The sequence below is a fragment of the Dendronephthya gigantea genome, unplaced genomic scaffold (genome assembly GCF_004324835.1).
Source record: "Dendronephthya gigantea isolate DGI-Jeju-01 unplaced genomic scaffold, DenGig_1.0 000113F, whole genome shotgun sequence".
Taxonomy (NCBI): domain Eukaryota; kingdom Metazoa; phylum Cnidaria; class Anthozoa; order Malacalcyonacea; family Nephtheidae; genus Dendronephthya; species Dendronephthya gigantea.
In genome coordinates, this window is record NW_021163123.1 from 220,923 (window position 1) to 246,522 (window position 25,600).

General features: G+C 38.2%; 1 protein-coding gene across 1 annotated transcript; it reads left to right on the forward strand.

The window, feature by feature from the left end:
• The first annotated feature begins 1,834 nt into the window (after positions 1-1,834).
• Positions 1,835-25,523, forward strand: LOC114535226. The gene is made up of 25 exons (XM_028556607.1): positions 1,835-2,036; positions 3,598-3,669; positions 4,190-4,337; positions 5,302-5,404; positions 6,282-6,417; positions 7,084-7,290; positions 8,014-8,126; positions 8,434-8,578; positions 10,086-10,112; positions 10,641-10,679; positions 11,568-12,062; positions 12,436-12,597; positions 12,771-13,099; positions 14,185-14,329; positions 15,350-15,559; positions 16,078-16,290; positions 16,526-16,644; positions 17,135-17,285; positions 19,245-19,715; positions 20,836-21,774; positions 21,969-22,376; positions 22,502-22,654; positions 23,396-23,683; positions 24,373-24,533; positions 24,981-25,523. Exons 2-25 carry the CDS (start codon positions 3,615-3,617, stop codon positions 25,308-25,310), a joined length of 5,547 nt encoding a protein of 1,848 aa, XP_028412408.1. The 5' UTR covers positions 1,835-2,036; positions 3,598-3,614; the 3' UTR covers positions 25,311-25,523.
• Positions 25,524-25,600: the final 77 nt, after the last annotated feature.

Sequence of the window (25,600 nt, forward strand, 5' to 3'; positions counted from 1 at the left end):
GTCAAATTTTGGATAAGGCAATTTTTCAGTAGGCAGGCAAATATACACAGATTTGGGAAAGCGTTAGGATGGCGGCGATTATAATGATTTTAAATCACTACAACGAAAAGCTTTTGAATACGTTAACGGCATGCAAGTACGGACAAAGTGAGCCACCGCCCCCCAGAAATAGAAGATCCTGTACGCCTATGGCAAGTATGAAGCGAGTATTTACGACAGCCTGAACCATCCCAGCATAGTCTTAGATGAGATCGGATCACCCAAAACAATAAACTGTCCCAGTGCGTATCCGAAAAGCGCACGGATGGGCGAGTAGGGATGACGTGTGAAAGACACAGAGCGCTTTAAATGATCTTCTTAAGAGAAAGATGAAGAAACTCTCGAATATAGACGTGCCTGAGTCTACCCAGTTAACTTCTTTCTTGTGTAAAAGCAGTTTTCTGATTGGTTCCGAGCAGGTACGTTTTTCGAGCTCACCTGCTGGTTCGAACTCACCCGGTAAGGGATTTTTAAGAATTTCCAAAAATTAGTATGAGGTAACCAATTTAAAATTGGTACTGTGTTTACAGAATACTCTCATATACATCTTATGACTTAACCTACATCTCCGCTCAGTTAATTGTTCAAGAAGGAGATAAGTTTGTTACCCATTTTGAAATTATCGTAATATCGATCGCCGTTTAAGATAAACGCCATTTGAACATCAACCATTATCATACAACGCGGTTCAACGGTTGTTAAATTCAAGCGCAGTTTTTTTTATACAGGGTGTATAAAAAAAGCTCTTTTTAGATCAAATGTTTACTGAAAAGCGTGAAAGTTTTATAATTTAACAAAAATTATCACAAGTGCAAGTATAAAACACGGGGACGTCGAACTTTGTACTGTTATGGTTAGTGTTAGTAACGAAAACACGAGCAAGGTAAATTGTGTACATTAATAAGTTAAACAATCAAATTCAGCGTTGTTGATATTTTTGTTAATCACTGCGGTCGAACTTTGAATTTCCGCGTAATTGAACACGATAAATCAAAAACCCTCTTTGTTTTGTGGTTAGCTGGGCCATCCATATCGAATTTATAATATTCTATATACACATATATATAGCATTAATTTGTGTGGCTATCCGAATAACATGCATGGAATAAAACGTGTATTTATATATAGAAACCTAGCTGAGGCAGAAGTATACTGATTAGTTGCACTGGCATTGAAATGCCATATTTGCAGCAGTTAGAAATTATGGTGTTTTATTTGCACCGGCATCTACGCCCAAGCGAGCAGAAATTCAGATAATGATGATAATTTATAATGGAGACCAAATTGCCAAGAACAAGAAGTAGATTTGCAAACTGCACGGAGACGGAAGTATAGCACTGTACTGTATAGTTACTAAATCACTCTTGCGGACAAGTTATTTACTGATCCCTTCTTAGTTTTAACTTTTAATACATAATTATATATACAACGAGGAGATAACAACAACAACAACCAGGTCGGCTGAGCCTGAGTGAAGTCGCAACTTTACAAAAATAAAGATGGATTCTCCATTTGAAAGAAACAAACAACAATCTTACCAACTCAAAGCTCGTGATTCACAAATTTTAGTAGCTATATCAGTATATATTTCACAGAAGAACAAATAATATAATTGAAAACTAATATAACTATGGACGAATCTTTTCGCAGCCAATAGGCCAATATTTTGTAGTTGACACAATTAATTATTTAGTAGAAAATCGACAATAAACACAATTTTGCTTTACAATAGCGAACACAAAAGAGTCCACTTTGAACTGCAGGTATAGATAACCTTTGCAGGTCAATGGTTATTGTGTTCGTGAAAAGTTTTATTAAACATGACGGCTTGTAATTTCCAAACGAAATTCGAATGTAGCTAAGTAATGCGAATCTACAAAGTTACTTTAATTCAATTTATGAAGTTCATATGTTGATTCAACGCTACCACCTTCTACCGACTAATGCGGAACAAGTTTAACACAGCGTTATCAAGCGATGACTGGAGAAAGTCACAGGTACATATATACTCCTTAACGTAAACTAATTGTAATTTATCCTTTTTCTATACGAGTGTCAAGAAAGCAATAGATTGCCTAACGAGGGTTTAAGTTTTTCGCTTCTCTTTATCCGACGAGTAAACATAACAAACTCAACTCGGTCCAGTAAAAATTTGGCAAAAAAGGACTTGATATGTCTTAAATATACGCTAGTTGTGTTGAAATATAATTGGCGGGTGCATGTTAGGTTGTTTCTTTATTCTTACATTGCACAAATTACATGCATGGGATACAGCTATATATAAGCGAACAAGTTGAACATGTTTATAATACTGACGCATGCAAGATTTATGTAAAGGTATATTAAACGCACCATTTCAGAAAGAATGATGGTTGTTGAAAGATGCTGTTTCTATCATTTAACAACGCATTTTGTCCAGATTTAAATGACAATTCGTCACACGATCGAAAAATACTTACTGGTTTATCATAGGCCAATTTGAACGTTTTAATGGTCAATTCTTTTATACATATATATAAAGCTATAGTAAAAGCATAAGCTTATGGGCCGGCCGTAATTTTTTTAATTAAAAGCCCTTGCATTATATAAGTTGATGTAATAAATATAAGTTTCCTAACATAGCTACAAATAGTTTATACAGGCGTTGAGGTGTACACAGTGACAACATTTTAACAGGCTGCATGCATGCATAATATGTTAATCAAATACTACATTGTGAGTTACACAATCAAGCCCGCCGCACAAGAGAGCTATCAGCTTGGCAAACGACCTCGCGAGGCAGTTATCTCAGCCTGAAAACCATCCGCACACACCAGAAACCTGCCTCTCGAGGCGAATCCCTCACGAAAAACTATCCGCACACGAGAGTAACTTGCTGAGATAACAGCAACGCGTGGTATTTAGCTCAGCTAATAGCTCCCAGTTGCGTAGGGAGATTTTCAAAAGCCGCTGGACGCCTTAAGTCGCCTTAATTAAGTGTGTAGGAAGGGTCATCATATATTTGGGTATATTGAGCTAACGTTCAAGCCGTCGACGTTTTTGGATATAGGCCAGAGAGAAAAGACGTGCCTGTTATAGCTTCAGTTTACAACTTAGAAATTTAGCTTTGGATAAGTATACTTAAGACAAAAGATATGACTTTCGCACTCGGAGTTTAAAGGCGATTCTCCATTACCACCCGCTTCATCCGCGTTGGCGAAGCAGCTTTTGAAAACCTACCCATGCGACCTGACGCTTGGAAAACAAAGCGTAGTGGAGAGTCGCCTTAAGGTTTACCGTTTTAAAAACCTTTTGCAAATGCTATTAGGTTTAAAATGTTCGCGGCATGGCACTACTAAATTTTCAATTGGTGTAATATATCCAGTACTGCCCGACGGATTTCTTTCGTACGTGCTTAGTAATAGCTTATAATAGAAATCCGTCGGGCAGAACTGAATATATATGAATATACACCCCCTCCCCATGCAATTATCGTTCTAGATCCGCCCCTCGGTGGATACAAAGTTATAAATATATGGGTGGCCAAAAATAATGCCAGTAACTTTCTTACAATGCCAGGTACGACAGACATCGACATGGTAAGGTTATGGTCATTTGTTCTGGTTTGTTTTATGGTGTGCGCTTTAAATGGTAACGTATTTAATTTTGTATTACATACACTTTATAATGCTACTAATTTATATACACTTTATAATGCTACTAATTTATATACACTTTATAATGCTAATGTTTCGGTGAAATCATATAAAGCAAGATTTGCCCGATTTGTACTAGAGACGCATCATGCGTCTATACGAACTTAGGCAAGTGAAAGATATAGTTCATTTTCTAGTTCATTTGTGTGTAAACACGGGCAAACAGACGGATCATCCACCAGCACGAAATATCCGCATAGTTCGTCTATTTAGACGAATTTGAATGGTATATAGCTCGTCTCGACGCATCATTCGTCTGTTTACTAGTATTCAGGCTACTAAAACAAAGGCCGAGCACGGATGAAATGGGCACGGTACCCCATTTAGCCGTGCCGTATCAAAAAATCGAGTGTGGTCTAAACGGAGCTTATGTCACTATGCCATACGTAATGGTGTTTTATATTATTGATAAGATAATTAGCGTAGAGATAATAATGTTTGTATTTCTCCGACAGGGTACAAATATGAGATTTCAACGTTTACTGGTAATCGGTTTGGTGCAGGCACCGACTCAGATGTGTTTGTAACATTGTTTGGCGACAACGGAGATTCGGGAAGAAAAACCTTGGAACACAGTGGGTCAAACGATTTTGAGAGAGGGCAGTGAGTATTTTTATAGATACTGCTTTGAATAAGCGGTTTATTTACACCATGACAATGCCCATGCATTAAAATTACTTTTAGGCCTTGATTAAACGTCGCATTTTGCTCGCGTCGAATACAATTCACAAACAATAAATAATGAGATATGCATGAACAAACCTCATTAACATCACATTATCTATTGTAGAGGTTTAAGGGTTTTAATTTCGAATGGAATTATACACACTTCAAATTCAAGCCAGGAACAGTTGATGGAAAAATTAGTCAACCATAGGTCCTCCGGCAGGAATCGAATTCAATTACATTCGATACGCCCAAAATGCGAAGCGACCAAAATGCATATGATCTATTGTTTGAATTGCATTCGACGCCACCAAAATGCGACGCCTTATAACCTAGGCCTTAAAGGCCGACCTCCACTTGCACGTACGCGAAATCGCACGTATACGGTTTGTGCGTTGACGGCCACCTAGAAAGCAGACTGAGCATGCACCAAATCGACTGACTGACAGTACGTTCGAGTGGAGACCGGCGTTTTGGCACGTTTAACTTCTCATGCTCCCAACTTAATGATAATGAGCTAAAGTCTTTGTTTAAATTCCTTTACATTCGATTCGGCACTTGGCAAGTTCGCCCCCGTCCCCTTGCACACGATAACTGACATCCTATCGTGACCCTTCATGCCGTGTTATTTTAGATCGCCGTGGACTGCTTTCCACTGTCGCGTTTTTTAGCGCGCAGAAAATTATAAATGCTCCTAGCCTCCTCCGCAGGCATCTCTTATGTATTTATATTAGGCATTTATATTTGGCTTGGCATAAGAGATGCCTGCGGAGCTAGGAGGCCAACATACTCCCAAATTGTTATTATTTCACAAATGGTCAACAAATGCATACTAAAATATGCGGAAAAACGCGACATTGGAAGCAGCCAAAAGTAAAGGTTTTGCATTATTTATTCACAGGAAAGATGTTTTTACTGTGGACGCTGATGATCTTGGGCGACTAAATAGACTAGTCGTTGGCCATGACAACACATGGCTAGGTGCAGGATGGTTTCTTGATAAGGTAGCTATTTGTTTGTCACAATACGAGATAAATATGAGCAAAATTAACCCCTCAAGGTTTCTTCAGCTGACTGAAACTAGTCCTACATAGTGAAATGTAGCCCGATATATAACCACACCTCATTTTACTCTATTTTATTACATATTACTACCCTTACCAAAGTCAAAGAAAAAGAAAAATAATAATCCCAAAATAGGGCAAATCATCAGGGCAGCTAAAGTGCCACCTGTAGATCCTCAGGGGTAGCTAAAATTTCAGGGATTTCCTCAGGCAATTTAGTTTAACTTCGGCCTGAAATACCTCAGGGATAAAATCTTGGGTTTTCTAGGCGTATCCAAACTAGGGCGGGTATCTGAAAATCTGACCTCCAATCTTGTCCAAACTTTAGAATTTTAGAAGTAACCCCCGACAGCCTTTAAGGCCATGTTACACGGTGCAATTTTTCTTGCAACTTGCAATGCAATTCTACTTTTAAGAGATGTAAATTTGGCAACTACCGAACTTTTGTCTTTATTACACTCCATGGCGCTTCTTACACTGACATTTTAAAGAATCTTCACTAATTTACGTCTCTTAAAAGTAGAATTGCATTGCAAGTTGCGAGAAAAATTGCACCGTGCAACAGGGCCTTTAAACGCGCTTCATACCCCCAAAGGCAGACCTGGCTACGCCCCTGCTATTGTATCACCTGGAATTTCTCAGTCAAGTCAATTGACTATATAGCTTGGAATTCAAAAGGGGAATATTCACTACGGGGATATAAGGGGGATATACAAACTCAAAGTTAGACTCTCAACTATATACTTTCATGTTCAAAAGCTATTTACAGTATCTGAATAACTAGCAGTCTAATTTACTGCAAACTTCATTGATATAGATCACTGTCAAAACTGAAGAAGGGGTGACCTATGAATTTCCATGCTACCGCTGGCTGGCTAGTAATGAAGGCGATGGAAAACTGCAAAGGGACCTCATACCTTCATTGACATTTACTGAGAATGAGACTGACACAGGTGATTTCTTTTTTTATGTTGTTAAAATTATCTAAAGGCAGGATCAATTAATCTTATGTTCAAAGCTCCATGGTATACCAGCAGATGTTTTGCATCCCAAGGGTTTGAAACCCATCTTTTTCAGGTTATTTCTTAGAAAAGGTTCCAATTTATAATTCTCCCCGCACAATGTAGACTTGAGTATTTTGTTAGATTATCATATAAAGTATTAAAACACCCACAGATTCATGTCGATATTTCAGTAGGTGTTGATTGACTTTATTAGGGGAAATATACTTATAAACTATTTTATAATTTGGCAATCTTTATGTTTCTGGTCAAAGCCAAAGGTCGCCTGGCGTGTGATTTTATAGGCGCCTACATTGGCAGTGGCATAGCTAACCTGATGGCTTCTCACTTTGCAAATATTTCGCAGTAAATAAATACTAAAATCTTAGCATAGCGGGACTAAAGCGAAGTTTACACGAGCCTGGAAACGAAAAAGGCAGATGATGTTTGTCGGATGACTATGTGACTACTGCCATTTTAATACCTTTAAAGGCAGTTTACGCTACGGTAATCTTGGCTTGGCCAAGTGAGAAATGATCTTGAAGCATAAATTTCAAAAAAATTTAATAGAGTTAGCTTTTGTGCAATTCACATATGCTTTATATTATCTTGCAACAGGACAATGTCAGGAAGCTCTCGGAATATCAGACGGGAGGATCAAGAATACTCAACTATTCGCTTCATCATCGGCAGACGAAACTCAACAACCATTTCATGCGAGGATAAACAAAACAATAAAAGGATCCAGGGGAGGGTGGTGTTCAGCCTTTCCTGATAATACAGAATTTATTGAGGTTGACTTTTTAAAACCGTTTTTAATCTCAGGTTTGTAATGCGCGAGTTATATAATTTGTACCTACGTAATAATATTTAACAATTATTCGCCGATGGTTAGTCAGTAGTGCAGTCGGTCATAGTGTACACATTGGGGGGAGGGGAAGGGAGGGGGTGTTCTTTAAAAGAAAAAAAATTATAAAAAAATTCTGGAGGTGGGGTATAACAGAAGTGGCAACCCGTACCTCGAATATTAGGTTGGGTTATGTTGAAAACAAAAATCACAGTTGCTCAGTCATCAAGACGACGCCAAAGCTTTGCACTATTCTTGAATATCCAAATCCTTTGCACTATCATAGACGGCGGAAGATCGTTAAGTGGGGGTAATACACATATATTCAAGTTCCGTATTATCAGTTCTTTTTCAAATTGATTGTTTTTGCGGTCTTCCAACATGAATATATGAATATAAGCCCCCCCCCCGCCTTTATGCACTTAACGATTTAATGTATAAAAGTTATATATAAATATAAGGCCCAGTTTATACGTCGCATTTTGATTGCGTCGAATGCAATTCAAACAATAGATAATTAGATGTTAATGAGGTTTAAAACTTATAGTTATTTATTGATTGAATTGCATTCGACGCGACCAAAATGCGACGTATAAACTGGGCCTATAAGGGTTACAACATATATTGTTGTAAAATTTAAATAAGGGTGTGCGTCTGTGTGCCATTTATTCAATTATCAACTATATTTTTTCTGTTTTTAGGTGTAGCAACACAAGGGCCGGCATTGCTTGATAACTGGGTTACGGAATATATATTGCAATTCAGTAACAATAATACAAAGTGGGAACCATATAAAATTAATGGTACAACCCAGGTACAGTAGCTACTATGCTTGATATTGCACCAGGTACCAGGTGTATAATATTAGGTACCGCTTTGACCGCGCATGTGAAGCGAGCTTAGTTTTTGAGCCCAATAATACAGAATTTTAAAGACCGCTTCACACGCGCGGGTAAAGCGAATGCAATAAAAACAGCCTTGATTAGCACATTTTGGGCACCATTTGATACACTTCTTTTGACTGGTCTAACTTGCCTAATAAAAAGCGTAATTGCTGTGTAATACATGCAATATAATAATTGTCTTCTGTTATATAAACATCATCTTCTGTTCTTTATTAGATATTTAGTGGTAATGTCGACCGTACCAATATAGTCACCCATTGGTTTGCCAAACCTGTGACGTCCCGCTATGTGCGACTTATACCTCAGACGCGGCATGGTTCAACCAACTGTCTAAGACTGGAGCTTTATGGGTGTAAAACAGGTACACAAAATTAACGCGTGTTTGCTATAAAAGATCCATGCATCTACACATTATTATTAAAATGCATCTACACATCGTTATTAAAAGATATTTAATTATAAGGTAATCTCATAGCAACGTCGTGCATGTCAATTTCTGCTGGGGCTGTAGCTCTAAAGCCTGGTTTCCATTTAGTCGTAATTGTCGTGAACATGTCATTTTCGCCGATGAGAAATTGTTGGGATGTAAATTCGTCTTCATTCCTGTATTCAAATCTGTTATCAGTGGCGTAGAAAGAGGGGGGCACTGGGGGCACGTGCCTCCCCAAGATTTTTAAAGGGACCAAAAGTGCCCTTTTTGTGAAAAAAATGCCTTTTTGGGAAACGAAAAGAAAGAAAAAAGTATCTACTATTTCCCAATAATCCTTAAATTGAGAGGGATTTGTGGCCATTTCAGAGGCCTATATCTCAAAATTTTCTCGGGGAAGCATGCCCCCGGACCCCCCTAGCAGTACGAAGCCCAAGAAATACGAAAAATGTTCTGCGGTCGGCGGTCCCTGAATCAAGCCGTTCCTATATATTTATTTCTATTAACCATTTTAACCGTCATTTTTATTAACCAAAAGTGCCCTTAGAAGCTGGTGCCCCTCCAACCTCTGGATGCTTCCTAGGCCCTTGTCTGTTATTGTTGACTGCACACGTATAGAAATATTATATCACATCAGCCACCTTGACATGTTCACGACACTCACGACTAAATGGAAGCCAGGCATAAATGAGACCGACCCTTGCATAAAATTCAGACCAAAGAAAAACCAAAGCTGCATGGTCTTTATCTGAACCTTGACAATGCAAATATGCCATTTTACAATGCTATCACTAGTTTATTTTAAAATTCCTTGATAGTGTATGAAATCAGGGTGTGGCAGTAAGTATATGTACCTAATATGATAGAGTTTTGTGATTGGCTTTCTGTGACAATGTAGTGAACAGTGTTTATGATTCGCTCTTTTGAAAATGAATTTCTATACTTCATTGTGATTAATTCGGTTATTATCAACTATAATCAAGGCTTGTTCGTATGTTTGGGTACCCCCATGCACACACCCCACATTTTTACCGTTGGGTCTAAGACCTACTTTCGCAACTTTGGATCATCCTGTCTACATGAAATGTTTATATCATCCTGTGTTATAAACGCATAATGCATGCATTTATAACAAAAATGCATATAAATGCATTTAAGATTATTTGTGATTTTTAGCACCTCACTCGATGCAAGTCAGCTCCGGCAGGAATCGAACCTACGCTTTTGCGATGTGCAATGCATCAAGAGCATTGCACCGGCATCGCAAAAGCGTGGGTTTGATTCCTGCCGGAGGACCTATAGTTGACTCATTTTTCCTTCAACTCTTTCTGGCTTGAATTTGAAGTGTGTACAATTCCACTCGAAATTAAGACACTTTAAAAACCCTAGCATTTAAGATGACATGAATTATTATTAATCCGGATTATTTCACTTTATATAGACGAGACAGGGGTCGCCAGAACGATCGGTAAGTTATATAATCATTTTTCTGTTTTAGTTCTTACTGGTGAAAATTTACCTGACCTGACTAATAGGCTGATTTATTGAGCCGCTCCATGTTAGTTCACTTCATCATTACGTGCCTTTAGAGTTTATTTCTACATATATGGAATACCATTGTACTTTTAACAAGGAGTTAATTTTCTATAATCAATATATGATTTAAATTTTTTTTATACATCCTGTACTTTTAACAAGGAGTTAATTTTCTATAATCAATATATGATTTAAATTTTTTTTATACATCCTTTATGAGTATATAAGCATCTATAGTGAAGCAATATGGAAAAATTCTGTCGTATTATTGGACTAAATTGTTTTGTTTACTATATGTATTTCCTTATTCTGCGGCAGTTATTCATTCTGGTTTGCTTTTAATTTTCAGTAGGAAACCTTTCTTTGATTCGAACGTGAATTATAAACGCACCGTTTCTTTCTATCGTTTCCTTTGCTTCTTTCATTAAACAATATCTTATACAATATATTGTATTTTCAGGGTCAAAAGCAAACGACCCAGACGCCCTTCTAAAACAAGGTATGCGATAAATCAATGTAATAGACTTTTCTTATAATGACGTCAAACGCGGAAAATCTGATTTTACACGAAATTTGATAGGCTCCACAAAACTATCGAGCCAATCAAACCTCGTGTAACATCAGACTTTCCGCGTTTTTACGTCATTATGAAAAAGGTCTATTGAACAGGGCCGTAGCTATAAGCTAGGGGATGTTCATACATACATTCGTCTCACGTCCCACTGAAGGCGATATTTGTAAACAAAAACGTACAAGCTTCTCTCCGCATGCATTGTGCAAAACTTTGTTGGCAACCTCCCTTTGGGTAATGCAATCTGAAAATTGGAGCTTATTCCGCGGCAATCTACTTGCAAAATCTTAAAATATACTGTTTGTTTCACTTGACTCAAATTTATTGAAAACATTGATTAGGTTTGAAATGGGAGTTATTACATGACCACTCTGTAAACAAACACCGAACGCTTCTAACTATTGATACATTCGATAGTTGGGGGGGGGGGGGGGAGGCAATATTCATATATATATTCATGTTAACATGCAGACTGTAAGACAATTGATTTGAAAAGAAATTAATCCTACGTATCATAAATATACGAATATGTCCCCCCCCCGCCAATTATCGTGCTGGCTACGCCACTGCAGTTTTATACCAGAGTTCTCCACATATGCAATTTCAGAAATCCTGACTTCTAGGATTTAAATATGTGTAGAATTCCACTTGCTGATGCCTTATATTCTTATTTTATACGTATACGCGCCATTCGGCGTCAAATTTGGTCAAGCCTTGAACTCGATGATTTCTTCATTTTTCTCAAGTTATATATAAAAATGTTCTGAAGGTGGAATCACATCGTCAAATAGTTGGACTATTTTTTTCATTGTTTAGTTCTGTCACATGCTGTCGTTTACTTTCGGTTCGAGGACGACCGCAATGACGTCATACAAGATGATTCAAGCAACACAAATATCGGCAAACTGATAGCCCCAGCAACGACACCAAGCTTTAGTGAAACCTGTGGTAAAGGCTTGCAACTGAGTGGCGGAGCTCTGTTAATTTCTGGTGATACGTTCAAAGAGAAACCGAATATAGCAATAACAATATCGTGCTGGGTTAATATCGCAGAGAAGAAAGGAAATGCCACATTGTTCAGCACTGTTGGTGGAGCAAGTTCAAAATTTAAATCCGAACAATATAGTGTCAAGATTGAAAATGGAAAATTTGCGTGCTTGCATCGTAACGAGGAGGGAAAGTTGGTTTTTCAGATTGTTAGTCACCAAAAACTGAAACCACGTATTTGGAACCACGTCGCTTGTACGTATGACTCCCAGTTAAGACGAAGTGCCCTGTTTGTAAACGGAAAGCAAGATGCCACTAAAAAAGGTATTTCAAATTATAGCAAAATGTAAAATGGAGGCATATTGCAAGAAATTTGTGACACTGAAAGTGCCTGTCGCTTGTGCACTTACTTGTATTTCATTCATGCATATATACATATGGCCTTCGAAATATAGATTGCTCAAAGTTTTGGCCGTGTTCTTTCAATGAACTTACAAAATCGCTTACATTCATGAAGAGCATTTCGATTGGAATAGTTGATGAATTGACGTATGATAATACCAGAAAATTTTGTCCAAGATACTGTCTTTTTATCCCTGATATAAAATAAGTGTACATGCGACACTCATCATTGTGAAATTTCTGGTAAAGAATAGTGTTGAAAGCCTGCATGCATAAAGATATACCTTTTTCATAGGTGCAGGCATGTTGTCGCAAGACTGGGAAGGACGTGCAAGTATCGGAAATAGCGAGGATAAACCTGGTTCCCAATGCAAAATAGACGAGTTCTATATGGCAGATACGGCGTTGAACGAGAAGGAAGTAGCTCGTTTGATGGACCAGTGTATATTTGAAAAAGGTAGGCATTTTTATATAAATGATACTTATATTTGCATAATCCTCTCTTTCATTATTTTGAAATGTATTTTTAAAATGCACGAAAATACACTTCTTGAGAATTGTGAAAACGTTTGTACTCGTATATAGACTATACTTAAGTTTTAAACTTAATCCTACTCCAAAAATTTTTAGAATGTTATTTTTCCCTTGGTATGGAAAACATGAAAATAGACAACGCTCAAGTGACTTCAAGTTCTGTGTTTGGCCTCCACAAACCATACTACGGTCGTCTAAATCTGCTTTCCTTTCATGGGGATCCATCCCGTAGTGCGTGGTGTGCAAGTTCCGGGGACAAAAACCCCTATCTTCAAATTGCATTTGGCCAAGATACAACATTGTCTGGTGTAGCAATTCAGGGATTGTCGTTGTTCGATAATTTTGTGACGAGTTTCAGATTATGCTATAGCAATGATGGAAATAGTTTTGACTGTATACAAGAATCGGGGAATGGAAATGAGAAGGTATGTTCTTCTCCGAATTTTCGAAAGATTGATTATAATTTTTTAAACTGCAATGACCGAAGAACAGGCTAATCCTCGCACAAAATTCAATTAGAAGTTAGGCTTAATTAAAGGCTTAAATTCTTCTCTCAACCTTCCATAAATACAAAATACACATTTACATGCATTAACTTCAGGGAATTTTGATTTTAGCTACCCCCATGCGTTACTAGACCAATGCAAGAGTACGAAAAAATATAGAAAATTATTATATGTCTATGTTTATACGTATAAGGGGTTTATTTGACACCTTTCTCGATTTTCATGTTTCAATGCTTATAATTTATTTGAGAAAAGATTACAATGATCCTCTCGTACAGCGACCATATTTGCGTCAAGGGACATGTCGCAGCTTTCGGAAGCTTTCGTCCGATTTGATAATGCTTATCTATGCTATCTAAAGAACGAAGCTATGCTATTGCATGGAAATTGAAACAGTATTGTAAAGTTCAGCCAATGAAAATCATTCTTGCGAGGAGCTGCGACACTATCCGAAACTACAAAGGCTGTCTCTAACGGGAATCTTTTAATATTAATAGCCCAGGTTATACCATAGGCGGCCCAAAATTGGCGGCGAAAACTTTTTCGGCAATTTGTCAATGTAATGTATATTATACATTACATTGACAAATTGCCGAAAAAGTTTTCGCCGCCAATTTTGGGCCGCCTATGGTTATACGTCGCATTTTGGTCGCGTCGAATGAAATTCAAACAGTGGAAAATGAGATGATAAACCTCATTATCAAGTAATTATCTATTGTTTGAACTCGTTGTCATCTAATTGTTTATTGTTTGAATTGCATTCGAAGCGACCATGCCACGTATAATCCAGCCGCTCAGTGACCTGAATACGTGCTTTTGGTGGCAGGTGACTGGTCCTAAATGATGTTTTCTTGAGCTGCCTTCACGTCGTGAAGGAATTAAAACGAATCCACGCGCGAATCCAAGCTGATTACCTAATTCTATAGTTATATAAAGGATGATGAATTTCTGGTTTGTGTCTGATGAAGAAACATGTTTTTTTATTTTTTATCATTTCTTGATAGACCTTTCTAGGAAACGATGATAAAGATTCGGTTCGTATCCAGTGGTTGGATCAACCAGTAGATACCCGATATCTGAGATTTTACCCCCAGTCTTGGTACGGCAACCATATATGTATGAGAGCTGAGGTGTATGGCTGCAGAAGAGGTAACGATGTCTAACTGTGTATTTTTGCATGTTTTTGAATTTCCTGGTCGCTCAAGACTGCCAATTTTGCCTATGCCAAAGGGCATCGCTAATAGATTGGGTATACATTGTATGCACTTCCTTCGTCTTAATTAAATAACATAAGTTAAATGTTACAGCATATTTTTTATTGGAACATACCATAAGTTAAGCCTTCGGAAGAACGTTGAGATAAAAGAGCAAACTCTGGCCTATGGCAGTGAGCTTCTTCGGTAATTAAAAACCAAGGAGAAAAGATTTTTTCTTTCAATTAGAGAAATTTCATTTTTCCGGTTACATGATTGACAAGGCACCCTAACAAATAGACGAAATAGAAATTACATCTAGCACATTTTTCATTTTCATTTATGTCGAACAAAACCAACTTTTATTGACCAATATTGCAGGGACCGCGGAGCGTTTTTCGTATTGCTGGCGGGGCTCGGAATCGCGCGCCTGCTAGGAGAGTCAAGGAAAATTTTGAAATATACATGGGACTCTGAGATGGCCGCAAATACCTCTCAATTTAAGAATTATTGGGAATTAGTATACACCCGACTATTGTTTATTAGAAATCCTACATTCTGATTGGCTACTCAACCATTGTCTATTCGTGATGGTGAACGTTTGGGAAAAATTCGCTCGCGCGACCGTATAAAATTGAATTAATTAAATTATTTTTCGATGTAATTGCGGTGTATCGATTATTTTCTCGAAATTAATATATCTAAGTACCGGGTGTATACTAAAACAATTAGACAACTCGCCTTCGTTGTCTATGAGTGAATAGTCTACTCAGGCTTCACCTTCGTTGACTATTCGCTCATAGACAACTCGGACTCGTTGTCTAATTGTTAAATAGTAGATACTTATGAAAATTAATATAAACAGGATCGAATAGACAGACAGATACGAGAATACGCTATACCCATGCAATACATGTCAGTTGCTATGCATGAAAATTGGATGAAAAGATAGCTAGGAAAGACTGTTGTTTTGCAGGATTATTGAGCAATACCATTGACACAGAAGCGAGTCAACGAAGTGACACAAAGAATGACGTAAGGCAACTAGTAAGCTACGGAACTTGCAGCGTTGGCTGTGGCAAGGGTACCAAGCGTAGAAAACGGTTATGTACCAGAGGGATTTTGTGCCCTGCAAACGCTGACCATCTGATAGACAGGGTACCATGTACAAAACCAGCGTGCCCAGGTAAGTGATTTTTTACGCATTCTGTACAGTCCACTGAGGAAATGTAGATGAATGGATACAATGTGATAAACTCGCAACCTAAAACCCTCTTGCGTGTCTAACACCTGTTTATTCTAAAACATTACTCAAGCTCAAACTATTTGAGTTGATCCCCTCTTATGATCTAACTTTCCATGGCCGTATTTCCTAGGAATAAGAGCTTGATGCTTTACCTTAGTTATATACTTTAGTTTCTCGGAGTTAAGAGCAGATTCACACACGATATTCTCGTTTGGGATCATAAAAATGGACGGATATTGTTGACCATAAATTCTCTTGTGCAAGCCATTTTACAAAAACTGTACACAGACTCTATAACCGAAAAACGCCACATCTTTCTAACCGTTTTTCTGGTTATATATTTCGTGAGCGTAACATGATGACCGTTTTTCTTCAATTTGTTAGAAAATTGTACCCGCCTATATATATAAACGCTCTGGTTGATATATATTTTACTTCAGCTAATAATTTTACTTTAGTCTGTTTTCAACAGCTGGGTGTGGCAAATGGTTTAATCCCTGACAACGCAATAACGGGTTCGAGCAGTTTAGACGACACTTTGAGACCGTACTATGGTCGCGTGTTAAAGGCTGGCAGTTCAAAAACAGCATCTCGTGGTTGTTGGTGTGCAAGAAAGTCTGATACAGCGCAATTTCTCCAAGTTGATTTACGACGTAGCATGACTGTAACAGGTATATATATTTATTATAGAAAATTTATAATGCTATATACTGTACATGAGTTTTCGACCACTCTTTAAAATCGTATTTAAACCCACGTCAACACGTCAACGAAACCCACATTCCATGCCAAGGAGTGTTTTAACATTTTGGCCCCCTGCAAACCCTCTATTCTGTATACGAGACTTCTTAAATGTAGGCATAATCCTATATTCTTTGATTCATATTACTTCTATATTTTTCTTAGGTATCGGTATACAAGGTCAGGTACTAGGCAACAACTGGGTGACTAGTTTTAGAATTACTTATGGAATTGATGGCATAACATGGATACCTTATACAAGAAAGGATTTCCCACAAGAGAAGGTGACCTAAACTTTTTACCTTTTATAGCACTAGAAGTAGTAGTTGTTAGTATAGTTTATTGAATAAAATTAAATAATTTAAGACCTACGCTTAGCTAATCATGTAGCTCCATGCATTTAATAATCCTCGTCCGCTATCTTCTCTATACTGATAAACAAACGTTAATTATCGATCGCCGACCATGGATGTCATGTTCATATCCTTTTGATGTGCGACATCCAAATTTCCCAGTTCTTATCGACTCGTGCGTGTTTTATGCTGGACCTTATCATTTTTTGCATTTAGTCGATTCAGATTTCACACCACTTTTTAAATCAGTCCTTTCATATTCTTATGTACTGATATTACTTTCTTCTTTTATGGATATTTCATTCTTAACAATACGTGGTATCAACATTTAACTCGAAGTGGATAGTTTCTGTTCTGAGAAGTGCTTTATCCATTTATTATTTATTATATAGAGCTTTCTAACAATCTTTTCTTCCAAAAGGAAATCTTCCTTGGTGCGGATGACAAAGCGACCGAAGTAGTGCGACCGTTGGATCGACCAATCGTGGCCAGATTTGTGCGAATTCACCCACTTTCTTGGAATGCCCTTCAAATATGTTTGAGAATTGAACTGTATGGTTGTACTATAAAGGGTAAGAAGTTGAGTCCTAGGCAGTGAACTCTATATATATGGAAGGCTCGCTCTACACACGTAAAAACGCACAAGTTGTAACAAGTCTGCAGCAGAGTTGTTACAAGCCTATTCACAAGCTTGCAACAAGATTTGTTCGCACTGATTGCTCCAATTTGTTGTAACAAGTTTGGAACAAGCTGTTAACAACTTGTAGCAAGTCCGATGGCACTATCAGACTTGTTACAAGATTGTTCTGACAAGTCTTATCAGATATGATACAACAACATTGCTACGAACTTGACAGAAAAGGATTGTAGCAATATTGTCACATCATGTTTGTACCAGACTTTTTGGAACAGCCTTGTAGCAAGTCTTTTGATTCAACAAGTTTGTTACAACTTGTTAACAAGTTGTCCCATCTTGTCAACAGCATGAGACAAGCAGTGCGAACAAATCTTGTTACAAGCTTGTGAACAACTTGCTACAAGATATGATATTTTTACGCGTGTAGTACATTGCGTAATCTAAAAGTGAAGCCAAACATGGCAGATCATGAAGGCTGCTTGGGTACCGAACCAGACCTCCGCGCGCGAACGGTTAAAATTCAATATGGCGGCAAAGTGTAGGAGTTGAACTCATTAGTTTTGTAAACACAAAACAAATATACGGCATAAGTTACTTCTCTAGAAAGAATAACATTGCTAGGTAAGGTTGTAAAAAATTGTATGTATTCATTTTTAAAAACGTCGTATTTTAAAAACTTTGTAACGTCCGAAATGTGAGTTTTTTATTTTTCGTCAAGTTTTATAATTCGTGTTTTGAATTTCCACGCGCGGTTCGCGCATTTTACTCTTCGTGGAGGACTGGTTCGGTACCCAAGCAGCCTTCATGATCCGCCATGTTTGGCTTCACACTTTGAACTGGAGCGAGCCTTCCATATATAAAGAGTTCACTGGTCCTAGGTCAAACGTTGCTCTCCTCTTGCGCCGGACGTATTGAAATTTATTAACCCATAATGCGGCACCTCACCTGGTTGTCTGGGTATTATTCAACGCACAAGGAAAGCAACGTACGCCTGGCGTAATACGTTTTTATTGACGAATCACTACAGCAGGGCCGTGACAAGGCCACTAAATTTAAGTCTGTATATTGATATGCCCATGTTTACATATTGTGGGGACAATCACGTTAAAAACACAGGAAATACCGTTGCATGTGTCTCAGTAACATGTACTAACTGTTTTGTGCTTTGGAAAATTCGGACACTAGCTTTTGAGTGCTATATTAAAACACATTACAATCAGCCCTAGGCGTTTTAGCCATGATTCAGACTTATGTCACTTTCCAACCTCGTACCCAGGCGCTTTAATAGTAAAATATATAATGTTGCATTCAGGTAGTATATAAAGGTCAGGTGAAAAAGCAAGCGCGCAAGGGTGCTTGGGGTGGTTTTGTTTAGCGAGGACCCCCAAGCACCCCCGCGCGCTTGCGTTTTTTTCAGCTGACCTCTATACAATAAGTGAATGCAACATTATTTTTCTACTATTAAAGCGCCTGGGTACGAGGCTGGTCCTTTCTATAAATCTGACCAAAATCAGATTCGCACAGTCATCTCAAGTAAGTTTGGAGAACCGAACTAAAAGTAAATGCTAATTGGCGAATTATGTATTAAACATGCTAAATAATTTATTATTACAAAAATAATTAATATAACGGTCATCTTATTATGTTTCAAACAACTGACTACTCTATTACCCCAAAAATATCGATCTCGATATAAGTGTTTAACACGTCGGTGAAATTATTTCGAACAAGGCGAGTTAAAATAAGCACTATAAGAGACATTGTTTATTGTCCTGGGATATAACCGTCGCCACTTTTAATTACTACAGAGCAATTTTGACCACGAAGACGTCACCAAATTTAGTTGTACGAGGAATCATTCTATGAATTCGTTGCAGCTTATCTTTTTCTATAGAAGCTGTGATGCTGAAACGTCCGCATAAAATGAAACCATCAGCGCCAAACCCCTTACAAAAATTACTTCAACCAGAGAGGACGAGGAACTCGAGCAATGGCACACAGTTCATCATCGAGTTGAACAATACCATGGCAATCCGCTATGTTGGTGACAGACCAACTGGCAAAATATCTTTGTCTTTGGCGAATATGACGTTAATTTCTAATATCAATACCACAATTACAGGGGTCCGAGAGCTATGCCGAAAGACAGGTATACCGGACGCTCTCTGCAAGCCGAAGTCGATCTCCCAAATGGAATCGCAGACGTTTGGCAATGTTTCAGAATTTCCAAGAATCGTTAACGGTTCAATTGGTAAGCAAATTTTAAACTTGGCAAAATTCAATGACAGAACTGCTCAAAAAAACCTGGCCAATCTCAAAAACCCGTTGTCTGATGTATCCGCCGTCAAAATCTCAAACAATCAAGGTATGTAATAGTAACTTTTCAGTACTGTAAAGCTTAACAAAGAAATCTGCTATTTTAGTCTTCATGCCCAACTTTGGGACGCTGAATTTCCCTGGTCGAAATGTATATTTCACCATTTCAAGAAACTGCAGAGAGTCACTTTAAGGGAGTCTGTTAGTAAAAAAAATTTCCCGGTCATTTTGTTTCCGTCTTACAACAGTTAATAGAATATTCTTAGTTTGAAGACCACATAAAACTACAATACAACTCATTAACTATGTTGAGGTAGATTTATGCAAAAAATTATTCCTTTCTCATCACGTTTCTATTGTATTTTGCACAAATAAACCAATAGCAATCTTATAATTAACATATTTTTCAAGTCAAGGTTGAGGAGCTTAGCAAGACGAATGCCATTGCCCCATTGGTACGTTTGGCTAAAATATAATAGACACATGACGAGAAAGGATCCATCTTTTGCATAAATCTGGACAATAACATAGTTATTGAGTTGTATTGTACTTTTGTTTAGACTCCAAACCATGTATATTCTATTAACTGTGGTATTACTAGACAAGTTACTCTGAGCCAAAAAAAAGAATGAAAAGATTTTTTATTCCCTCAGAAAAACGTTAATAAAGAGAAAAATTCAGTGGCGCACGGGAGACGACAATTGGAGGGGGGAGGGGGGGGCACATATTCATATATTCATGTTGAGCAAGATTAATTTATTTTCAAATCCATTGTCTTTACAGGTCTGTTAACATAAATATATGAATATATGCCCCTCAATTATCGTCCCCCGTACGCCATTGGAAAAATTAAACAATATAGAATAAGCCAAACGAGCACTTTCGTTTGATCAGGGTAAATAAAACCTTAGTTAATAAAATTTTCTTTTAGTCATCGCGTTCTCTATATTTTTTTCTATAAAGATATCCAGAATGGATTAGGAAGGCGAATGAGATTGATGCCTTCATTTTTTAAAACATAATAAATCGTAATTTTGCATATTTGCCATTCCTCCCCCCAAAAAATAATTGGAATTACAATCATTATGAAGTTTTATCCTATTTCAAATAATTATTATAGTTTCGATAGATAAATTAATATTGGTTGTTTATGCGAATCTCGCCTTTAGGAAATGCCGTACATGCACAAATGAACGTCAACCCGCATTCATCTTCCATTTCCAAAAACTCTGAAGCTGAAAATGATATCATCTTCGGTTCCCAACTACCTTCAGCTGCGAGTAAACCGCCGACAATGTCCTCACCAGCAACACATTTGTCAACTTCCCCACCCGCTACGCATTCACCGATGAACAATAAGCCACAAACTAATTCTGTGCTGCATATTTCGGGCGATATACATTCTAATTCGCCACAAGATTTCCCACTGCATGTTACAACTATAAAGAATGTATCACCACCTTTTAAGTCACCGTCTACAGCTTCTTCGACGTCTTTCCAACCTACAACTGACGCGAAATCCACGTCAGCAGCTCTTAAAAATGTCTCTTCCTCGCCCCAAACTGAATCTTCACTCCAATTCAACCCGCCAACTTCGTCTCCTTATTTATTGGAAGCTTCGTCCTCGCAATTACATACCGCAACAACATCACCATCATTACAGTCACATCCAACTCAAAACCCATCACCACCTCCCTTTGGTCCAGTATTTCTTCAAGATGTCTCGTCTACACCACGACCACCACCGCCACCTTCGCCACCACCAACACCACCACCGCCACCGCCACCACCACCGCCACCTCCACCACCACCTCCACCCCCACCATCAACACCACCACCGCCACCACCACCTCCACCACTACCACTAACACAACCACCACCACCACCACCGCCGCCGCCACCACCACCACCACCACCACCACCACCGCCACCACCACCTCCACCACCTTTCTCTGAACCTCCCTCGCCTCCAATACAGCAAACTACCCCACCACCATCCCTACCACCGTCCCCACCACCATGGTATGACCATCACCCGGACTATGTTTCATCAACACCTTCCCCGCCCATCAACAGTCCAACTTACCCAGGAACGACAAGCTCACTAGGTATGCACATCCAAAAATACTTTACATCACGTTACGCTACGCTGCGGCGTTGAAGAAATAGAACAATTACTAACTATTTTTTGAAAAAGATCCTGCAATACTAAGTTTAGGTGTGGTAATAAGTGTGTATGGTTACCAGAAGCACTTGGCCTTCATACTTTACTTGATTACTTGAACATTATTTTTTTTAATAGACACATCCTCAACTATAGCTGACCAAAACGTTCAACTCTTGTATTCCACGACTCCAAAGCCGCACGATCCTGCCTATGACGACTTGTTAAGGCAAGTCTCTCAAGATCCAATGCCAAACCTAGACGCAAGTGCAGTTCAATCACAGGACGCGGCACAAGCAACAGTTAACCAGCCAGGGATTTCGTCTTCTCAGGCGACATATCCAGACGTCGGTAACACGCTCACATACGGAAGTTCAGCACCTAATATGTACAACTCCATGAGCTATGACTGGTCAGACTTTGGCGCGTGCAGCGCAACATGTGGCCAAGGGTATAAAAGACGAATCCGAAAGTGTGACGTACCACAGCGTTGTTCTGATAGAATTGCAGAAGATGTCCAACTATGCTACAGCGCGCCTTGTGAAGGTAAAATGTTAGGTGTTCTATAATAATGATAGCGCCAGGATTGCATGATTAAATATTTATCTCTTGCGAAGCTTCATTTCCTGTAATCTCTAGTGATGCTGAATATTCTTGATTTTCCATTCTAGATTTTTCCAACCCCTGGTCGGCGTACAGCCAGTGCAGTAGGTCTTGTGGTGGCGGTCAACGAACACGTACAAGAAGTTGCGTTGGCCAAGTTGCGTGTCCAGCATCAGGAAGTGAAACTCAAAATGTACCATGTCTCATTTCTGACTGTCCAGGTTGGTTACATGCTTGCGAAATAATCCATTTCCCAATCGAGCAGGGCATTTGGTCTAGTCGCGATCCGCAAAGCATCTTTGGACTGTTTGGAGGGACAAATGATGTCAGACTTATATTTCCTGTCCCTCCAAACAGACCATAGATGCTTTGTGATTCGGGACTATACCCGGTACCCTGCTCGATTGGGAAATGGCAAATTGAATTGCACTGATATGTGAAAGGAAATTCTAGGAGCTTTTTGAAAGATAAAAACAGATTTAAAAGTTGAATTTTTACGCCAAATAAAGTTACGCAAAGTAGTTTTGTTACCTCGAAATATCTAAAAACTAAATCTTATCGCTTCTGTGCCTGCGGCTTCAACTTCTTTTAATCTCATTTTTCATCGGATAAATTTGACAAAACTATAGTCGTCAGTAGTTTGAAAACATTGCTTAGGTAGTTATCTTGCGATAATCTGAGGTTGCATGCTTAACCGGAAAGTGGCCTCAATTTGCGATAACATATTGCAAGTAAACTAAACATATCTATTATTGAAGCCTTCTCATCCAAGTATGCGCCCCCTTCCTACCCTTCCCGCACCACACTTTAAAAACAGTACAAATTAAAAGTTGCCTCGGATTCATTTACTGGACCAATTTTTTATTGGTTAAAATAACTGAAGACTTGGGCAATATTCCTTCCGCTATTATAATGCGAAGGTATACGTTAATGATATATTTCATAAGTAATGTTTCTTTTAGTGTTGCACTACGATTTTGAAAATACCACTCAAGAGATAATCCGGGACAAATCAGGCCACGGTAATAACGCTTATTTAGAGAACGGCGCTGAAATTCAGCCAGCAAGTGACGCTTGTGGTTTTAAAGCAGTCCTTCGGCCTCGGGGAGATATATTGATGGAGGATTTTAAGCTGGAAAGTAAACCGACGAATGCTATAACTATTGCTGCGCGAGTACTTCTTCAAGACATCAGAGGTTGGCATTCAATATTCAGTACTGTTAAGACTACGGACGGCGGAGAAATCAAAGGTTAGTGTCAATAGCTAATAATATAAGCACGTTTTGGAATGATACATGCTGTTTTCAAATATTTCATTCAGAGTAGAATTTATATTCCGTGTATTTAATGAAAATCATGCGGAAATCTGTAATGAAGGTTTGATGATAGTATTTCCCCAAAACAATCGGTTTTAAGAAGGAATTAATCTGAAATACGTAACGATTCGGTAACGTCTGCATATCCTTTGGGCTGGAGGATAAGAAAATCAAAGATACTCTGAAGTGTCACATTGACATTCGTGATATTTCGTACTGATGCTATAAACTGGTAACCGTTGCCTATCTGTCTGTGGAATTTTGACAAAACTTCGTAGTCCTAACTTAATTTTTTACTCACCTAACTTAACTAATTATTACCTACTTATTAGTAAAATTGTTGTCATATTTTCACGAATTTTTGAAATTGTAAAATGTTTGTTACCTTCCCGCCAATTTTTTGTGTTATATATCAGAATCTTAGCATGCGGTGGAATTTATTTTAGCGCGATAACTTTTATAGTTTTCCAGTTATATTGAAACAGAGGTAATGTTTTTTGGAGGACACCTGGCAGTTTTTCACTTTCTCTCAGTTTTACTTCCCACAAAAGTGGATGATTGGACCGTTTGAAAAATGTTTGAGTGTAAAGTTACCTTACAATACCGCATTTTTGTGCTTACAGGTGGGTTTCACTTCGAGATTGACGACGGGAACGTACGATGGTTTCATCGCAATCACGATGACCACACCGTGTTTGATGTCAGAACTTCAGATCTCGTTTTCAAACCTAATACTTGGCACCATGTGATGGGCACCTATAATTCCAAATTAGGCCAGGCTCAGGTAAGGCTTTAAAAGATTAGGCCTGCTTTGTTAAATCTAAATTTTCACAACAGGGGTATATAAAGTTCAAAAATAGCATTTAAATGAATATTAATAATTTTCATATTGATGTTGCACTGACTGCCCAGGAAAACAGAATCCGAGTTCTTTGTTGGGTCTCTAAATGGAACCTTACGAAAATAGTTTCTGTTTGACTGTATAAACCAAATCGCCTTACATGCAGTTCACAATCCTTTTTACTTCCTTAGGCGCAAACCTATTTCCCAAAACCCCCGCTTTTTGTAGAGTTATCAACGTTGTTTTATCAATTGTAATAACCCTAACATCATCAATAATTTGTGATCGTGCTTGTTAATCCGTAATTGCACTCGCTGTCATATATTACCTATTACTTATTATTATTATTATCATTAATATTTTTATTACAATTAGCATTATAATTTTTAGGTTTACGTCGATGGTATTGTAAAAGCACATTCACCCGGCTTTGGCCTCTTGGATACTGATTGGGGTTATAAAGCATGCATTGGCAGTTTTGACTTTGATGGGAGGTATTTAAATGGAGAAGTGGATGATTTTCAGGTGTTTAACTACGCTGTCATAGACAAGTTTCAAATTGAGAATCTAATTAAATCAAAATGTGAGAAAAAGCCAGAAGAAACGGTAGAATATAATTCAGGCAGCCAGTGTTATCTGATCAGGTTCCACAAAAATGACTTATATACGGTTTATAGAATTATTAACCTGATTAATCGATATTTTTTATACAACGTATAGTATTTTGAGAAAATTAGGCGTAAAATTTCTAAATAATAAATCATCAGCGTGCGCAACAATTGATTTCAGAGATGAATCTAGTCCGTATATCTGATGGGTTATTAAATCCATAATTCCCGTGGTTATTTCGCGGTTATTATTCCCGAGCGGGTGCGGAGGTACTAATTCCGCTCGGATATTTACACCCACGATTTGCGAAGGTGAAATCAAAGTCGTCCGCCATTATATGCAATGGACCTCACGCCATGGACGGTCCTCTACGTTATGCGCATGCGCTAATGTGAACTACT